Raw genomic sequence first — 7,237 nt, 5'->3', positions numbered from 1 at the left:
TGTGAAGCAGGAGCTGGAGTCCACTCCACGCCACAAGCAGGAGGTACCTCAGTCTTTGTTCTGTCTCAGCCTCTCTCCCTCTCTCATGGCCTGGTCAGAGTAAATAATATCCATCCAAGTTTTGTCACCGATTCATCAAAGCTAACAAATTTCCCCTTCACCAGTTTAAAAAAAACACAATTTGGCACAAAGCGTGAAAATGGACTGATAATCTTGTCATGAGACAAACCTCGTTACTTGTGCCTTACTGTCTGTCACATTCTGACATATTGAGTATGGGGTAGTCAGAAGGACCCATACAACAAGCATGACGTGTCTTGTAATGTTTGGCGAGTCTGCCAATTAACGTGGTGCCAATGTGAGGCTCTGGTATCTCATAGCTCCACAGATCCTGTGGATCTCAAACAGCAATCACAAGAGTCAAAATCTTGTAAGCTTTCTCACAACCTCTTCTAGACATGTCATGTGTCAGGAAATGCCCAGTGCGGTAGCTGCTAGCCTGATTATCATCGACTTTCAAATTATATTTCAGAAAAGTAGTTGCCATGCATAAGAAAATGATGGCACAGAGAAAATACAGCAACATTTGTTGTCTTTTTTCCAAATGCTACAGTAGCTTCAGTGTCAACAGAATTCAGCTTGAATTGATCTATCATAGCATAACTGATTGGCAGGTTACCAGAAAGTTTTGTGGAAGTGACATGCAATTCATACTCACAATGTGGTAACGCTGGCTTCAGTGCCCGTTGCAACATACTGTATGGATGTTAATGTGAAATTTCTTGAATAGAATTTGTTGACAACAGACTGACTAGACCTCAGACCCACATGCGTATGTACATACTAAGCGGTTATATTTTTATTTGTGACTGTGCATCCAGTGGCCCGATATGCGTTCTACATAAATTAAAAAGCTTCTTTATAAACACCATGATGGTAATTGTTACTTCTTGTCTTCATTATTAGGCAACACTACAGTATTTGGGACAAATGGCTTAAAATCAGTATTTTGTTCAAATTATCATAGCTTAATGAACAATTGGATGCTGGAACTACAGTGCATTTACAAATAACCTTGACCATTGTGCAAGAGGATGCTTACTCCACTGTTGGATGTTATTGTTGCTCATCATGTTATGCCCCTATCATCGTTATAAAATCCTGATTTTACAATTATTGTATTTCGACACGCCCATTCCAATGCTTGGTACGCTATAATGCAACAGTTTAATTGTTTTTTTCTCATCTTCCCCTTTTATCTCTTTTCCTCTGATTCCTGTGGTACTCTCGCTGCCTGTCTGTCTGTTCGTCTCTCTGTCTATTCCTACTCGGTGTCTGGTTTTGTAGTTCATGGACAAGTCGGAGGACATGCTTCTGAAGCACCAGGCCAGCATCAATGAGCTGAAGCGTGCCCTGAAGGAGCCCAACAGCAAGCTGATGAACCGGGAGAAGCGTCTGTCAGGGACCTCCCCAGGAGACACGCCCGAGAAGAAGGCCGTAAGTATGGGATGAGTTCTGGGCCAGACTCCCCTGTGTCTCACTGAGCAGATGGAGGTCAGACAGGACGGGCACGGTCTTATGACTTTCCCTGAGCCATGCATAAGGAAGGACATAGACAAAAAAATGCTTTCCGTGCCTTTAGGAAGCTAGAGGTCTTGTGAATTTATTTTATGCTTGTTGCACTGTATCTCTTTTTAATGTAATCTACGGACCAAGCTTCATACTATTTTTAGAAACCATATGTCAAATTTGATTTTCATAGTGTGTCTTTATGTTTGTGTGTTATTTGGATTTGTTTTCCTGTTCTATTGAATCGTTTCACTCATTACATTTGTTTAACGAACCGAGACGTTAGCTCTGCCCAGAGGTTCTGCTATACAGGATATCCTGCAACCTCTGGGGTTAGACAGTACATTGAGTTTTCGATTGAAAATAAACAAATTCCTTCCCCCCCCAGAAAAAGCTTACACAATGACGTGTGATATGATTTACTGTGGATCTATTTGAAACAAACAAACTAATTACATCCAATAACGACTTCAAACTTCAAGAGATTTTCTACAGAAGAACATGGTGCATGACAGTGCTGTTAATAACCTCATTAAACCCAAGTCATCCAGCTAGCGTCTGGAGCTTCGGAGAGCTCCAGCAGTTGGGAAGTCTGTTGCCGTCGTACTAATGAGGAAAGCTGTGATGCTGTCTGTAATTCAGAAACCTCGGGGGATGAAGTTTAATCTCTTCAGCCACCCACAAACTCAGGTTCTTCACTTGAGTCGGATTAGACAGGACACGGTTATCATGCTAATCATATTTGCAAGGGGATCACGCTGCTAGGGAAATGTGATTTAACTGACGGATGGACTGCCAGGTTTCGTGGATGTTTCTCACCCTGTGGTCTTTTCCCTTCCAATCCAAACAAGCTCCATTTTCTCTGGCCCCACTGTGTGAGATCAGCTACTTTCAGTCATCATCAGGGCCGGATTAATGCATATGTTAGATATGGCTGCAGCCTAGGGCCCCCCACCCGGCAGGGGGCGCCTGACTGGACAAAAGTGGAAAAGATGCAGAATTGTAGTAAGAATCTGTATTGAAAAATGAATATGTCATGTTGATTACAGTTGATGGACATGTTAATTCCTAGCTCGTAATTATGTCACTGTCTAAGCTAATTTGTCGTGAAATTTGCCTTCTGGGGGGGACCCACAGCAACATGTAGCCTTGGGTCGCCAGGGCATCTTAATCCAGCCCTGGTCATCATCCTCCTTTTTTTTCCAAACTGGCCAGGGACTTGATGTTTGCCTGTGTAGTTGCAGCATCAGAGAAACTTTGATCCTATCAACCTTAGAGACGGCACATGGGGAAAAGGTTTTGGTAATAGAGGAGTTGTCAGGAAGCCACAAGTATTTTTCCATAATAAGATATTGAGCTGTGAAATAATTTTGTAGTGACAGAAATAAGCAAATCATAGATGTTGGCTTTGATTAGATTTTTATCTCCCGTGTTTTGACTCTCGGGAATGCCCATGTATTCAGGAAAATCACGGATAAGTCCATGTTGTGACATAGTCTGAGAGTTTTATCAGATGAGAATTGGCATCTTATTGATTTGTTTTGATAGAATGTTATCTTCGCTGCCTGAGTGCTTTGACATGGCATTTCAGACGTGACTGCTTGAATATGAGAAAAGCGAATCTTCCTTCAACCATGAAATCTGCTCTTTTGATGCTTGTCATCCCTATTCAGAGATGAAACGATACCTGGTGTCACTTGAACAATTTCCCTTTTGTTCTCATTGCTGGAACCACAATCCTCCATTACATGGTGCCACAGTTGTCCTAACAACAGTGCTCCCTGATCTGATGCACTGTCATTCATTTCTTTCTGCAATAAGAGCATTTCTATGGCCTTATTTACTTTCTCACTTTAATTTCGCATTTTGCTTTCATTTGGCTTGGCAAGCACAAGAGAACAAGTCTAATTTACTTCTTACTTCTTGCCATGCAGGTTCAGAAAGGAGATCTGTCTGTCCTGATTTTCTTTTGACGCATTCGTTTATAAACTTTATTTATTTGTGTCATTGACTGCTAATTTAAAATGTAATGGCAAATGGTGTGTTCAATTTATTCTCTTACTGCATACAAGCTTTTTTGTAGTTTATAGTTTCTTCTGTTGTTTGTGACCAAGATGATGTATGCGATGTGTGAAGTGTGTGCTGGTAACAGCTCTTCTTTGCTCTTTCTTTTTTGCCTGCTCTGATGGGGGTTTGATAAGGATGTGGGGGGTGCGGGGGGTATGGATGCCAGTAACGTCACACTTATGGAGGACTTCACGCAGAAGACTGTGTTAACTTCTCCTGAGGTTGCAAACCCTTTTCTACTATTTTTTATTTTTTATTTTGCTTGCAACATGCCTTGTCTAAAGTTGGAATCAAAGTATGTGGATGTTATGGCCAAAAGTGGTACCTCAAAAAGCACACACAAAGCTTGACATTTGTTACAGTATTAAGTGCAAGTAATCCAAAGCCTGTCACGCTGAAATCAGTCACAGACAAAAACTGCATGCTGACGTGCATCTTCAACTCATAAATCAGGTGCATGCTATTTGTCCTTTTAAATATATTGTCCTTAAGAACAACAACTTGGCAAACTAACTGTTTTGATCTATATCAACATATAGGGCTCAGAGGAATGGGTATTGATTGAAAAGCAGGATGTCTGCCAACCGGACAATTATGCCAAGGTGGAGAGCAAGGAGAAGCCTAGCAGACGCTCCCTTTCCGAAGCGTCCGATCTCTCTGGCTTGGAGAGAAACAAAGACTCGGAAAAAGAGAGATCCAAAATGATACATATTGAGGTGACTGGAGAGGACGGGGAGGAGATGCAGGTTCAGATGGATTCCTTCCCATCTCCCAGGCTGCCGCCAAGAGATGGGAGCAATGAGCAGGGCCCGAGGGATAACAACAACTGCATTATGGCCGAGTTATCCGCCAAAATCAAGGGGGAGTCGAAATCACAAGAGAACTCGCAGAGCCAGAGCGGCAACGGAGCCCAGCAAGAGTCGGACAGCCGTCCAAAAAATGAAAAATCCTCCGTCCCGGCGCACACAGCTGCAAATCAGTCACAGAAGGCCCGCAAGGAGAAGAGGCCCCGCAGCCTGAACCTCGGCATGGCAACCGAGTTTGTGTACGAAACAGAGACGGATGGGACAGGTGGCTACAGTGACAGCGAGGTGTCTGACGAGGAGAATGCATCGGCGGGTGAGGAGAATTATCCGGCTGACCAGCGCGAGCACTCCTTCAAGACGGAGAGCCAGAGGAGGCAGCAGCCGGCGGGCATGAAGATGAACATCACGATGAGTGATGAGGACACACCAGTGACTGCTGCTCCCGCTTCACACCGTCAGAATATAGACAGAAAAACAGACGAGTGCAAGAGCAACATTACTCAGGGAACCCTAGCGTTTGACGAGACGAAGAAGCCGGGAGAGAACCTGACAAAAATGACAAGGGCCGATGGCAGGAGCCAAGCAGACTCAGCTAAAGGAGGGACAGATGCTGGAGGAAGAATAGAGGTCATCTCGCATAAAGAAGTCACCAAAATGATCATGATTGACAGCGACGATGCTGACGTGCACAACGCGAACAAAGTGATGAATGATTGGACGGCGAACGTTCAGCGAAGAGAGAGGCCCAGGTCGTACATGTTCGACGAGCCTCAGTCTGACAAGTCCCAGAAGAGGAAGTCTACAGGCTCTGCTCATGTCGAGATCACACGCATCGTTCCCCTGAAGCCTGAGAGGACCAGGAGCTCGAGTAGCAGAGACGAGGTGGACAACGTCTTCAGACCAGACGAAGAACGCAAGCGACTCAGTGGCCACTACAAACGTGACTTCATTTCTATAAACGAATCAATGGAGCCGTCCTCAGACATCAACAGGAATGACGTCTGGCCTACCACCTTTGCCGATAAGTCCTCCCCTTCCAGCCCTGTGCTGACCAATCCCTATCAAGTAGGCTCACCACGGTCACCAACCACGATCATTTTTCAGAGCTGGGAGGAGCAGATCCAATCAAAAGAGAGGATGTTTGGGGACGACGTCACCTCGAGACAACACGGAATGGGCAGCTTTAAGGAAGATGTTCAAGCAGCCCTGTTTGACCAAGGTGCAGTCGGGGCTCCACCCTTCAGCCCAAGGTCCAAGAACGCTCCTCCGACTCCTCCGGTCAAAACAAAGAAGGCCCGAGAGTCGGGGCTCATCCTCCGCAATAGTCGCAACCCCAACAAAGAGCCCGGAGTGGAGGGAGCAACTGAGAGGAGACTTGCGGTAACTGTGCTTTGCATCCCCCCCCGTCTGCTTCTCACCTCATCTGGACGCAAAAAGCATCGCATGAGCTTCAAACTGATCAGCTCATCCATTTGTTTTCCGTTTTCTCCTTTACTTAAGTTCTTTTATATTTGCTTTTAGTTCATGAATTAATTGACTGATTGATTGATTTGATTGACTGATTGATCGATTGATGGAAACATATCATGTAACCTTGATGCCTGCTCATGAAGAACCAAGTCAGGAGAAAACTTTGTATTGTCACTTTTTTTGAGATGTGCTGTTTCATGTTTGTCATTGCCTTTATTGCCCTGATAGCATTTTTTCTTTTCTTTGTTTTAAGTTTGGAAACATCCTCCCTCTTAACCACAATCCTCCTTGGCCATCGCCTCATTCAGTACCTGCTTTCGCCCCTCCTCTTCCACCCATTTTCATCAACCCATGGCACCCCATATATCAGCTTGCTTGTGTATAGGCAGAGACTCCACCAAAGGGCTTTGACAGAAAGTTCCTTCTGCGCTTTTCATGCTTCAGCTTAAGGCTGTGCTTTTATGAAAGAAATGCCCTTGACTTCACAGCCCAGCACCCCAGCTGATTTCCCAGTTTCTTTTTTCCCCTCAAACTTTGATGGTTTGCAAGCGCAGTTTGGCCTTACAAATTTACCAGACAGCTTTGAATGAAATAAAGGCTATATTTCTTTATGTAATGTCTGAATGTCTGAAGTTGTTTTCCTATTCTCCAACACGATTCAGAGAACACAAGATGTTAATTTCCTTGTGCATGCACGTATAAATGCATGAAAAGATAATTTTGAGACGCTGACATCATATATATGTCTTTGAAAATATGCTGCTCTATGCTGCTTGATCTCTATCAATTGCCCTGCTGCAGTGACGCTGGTGAGAGTCCATCTGTAAACAAAGACAAGACCTGCCAGCAATGCGATACTAATTGAATAACAGAGATATTTGTTTCTGCTGGCGTCAACTAGATGGTCTGATGATCTGTCTCTTGAACATGTCTGACCTTGATGGGCCAAGCCTCAAAGGCAGATTCATTTGACAGACTCTTGTTCAGGGAAAGCAAGAGGGTGCTTGAAAGTGCCAGTCAGTGAGTTATTTTTTGTGCTCAGTTGCAAAGCGGTAGCACCTCAACCAAAAAACACTGAAAGGTCTGTAATGTGTAACATTTGCAGTAATTACACATGAGGCCGGTTGGAACGAGAAGAATTCTGGCTGGAGTCTAGGAGCTTAAACAGGTCTCTCATATTTTCGTCTGAGTCAGGGATCTGGCACGCGGTTGCCAGCAGCCGTTGAAAAGGGGGTGGCAATCTGTAAGCGGCGGCACTGATTGTGGTGACAGGCCAAGCCAGCGAGGTTGAGAGCCGGATGGGTGGGTGAGTGGGTGAGGGATGG

General features: G+C 44.6%; 1 protein-coding gene across 3 annotated transcripts in view; it reads left to right on the top strand.

The window, feature by feature from the left end:
• Nucleotides 1-7,237, top strand: part of LOC134462644 (band 4.1-like protein 3) — a 151,593-nt gene that overhangs the window by 132,766 nt on the left and 11,590 nt on the right. For 2 of the 3 annotated variants that reach the window (XM_063215768.1, XM_063215767.1), the window contains exon 14: nucleotides 1,348-1,497. In XM_063215768.1, coding sequence (XP_063071838.1) covers nucleotides 1,348-1,497 — 150 coding nt within the window. Of the gene's footprint in view, nucleotides 1-1,347; nucleotides 1,498-3,770; nucleotides 3,858-7,237 lie in introns of all 3 variants that reach the window. The other variant, XM_063215766.1, reaches the window with a different exon arrangement.

This window comes from Engraulis encrasicolus, chromosome 14 (genome assembly GCF_034702125.1).
Source record: "Engraulis encrasicolus isolate BLACKSEA-1 chromosome 14, IST_EnEncr_1.0, whole genome shotgun sequence".
Lineage (NCBI taxonomy): Eukaryota > Metazoa > Chordata > Actinopteri > Clupeiformes > Engraulidae > Engraulis > Engraulis encrasicolus.
This window is presented reverse-complemented; position numbering and strand designations above follow the sequence as displayed.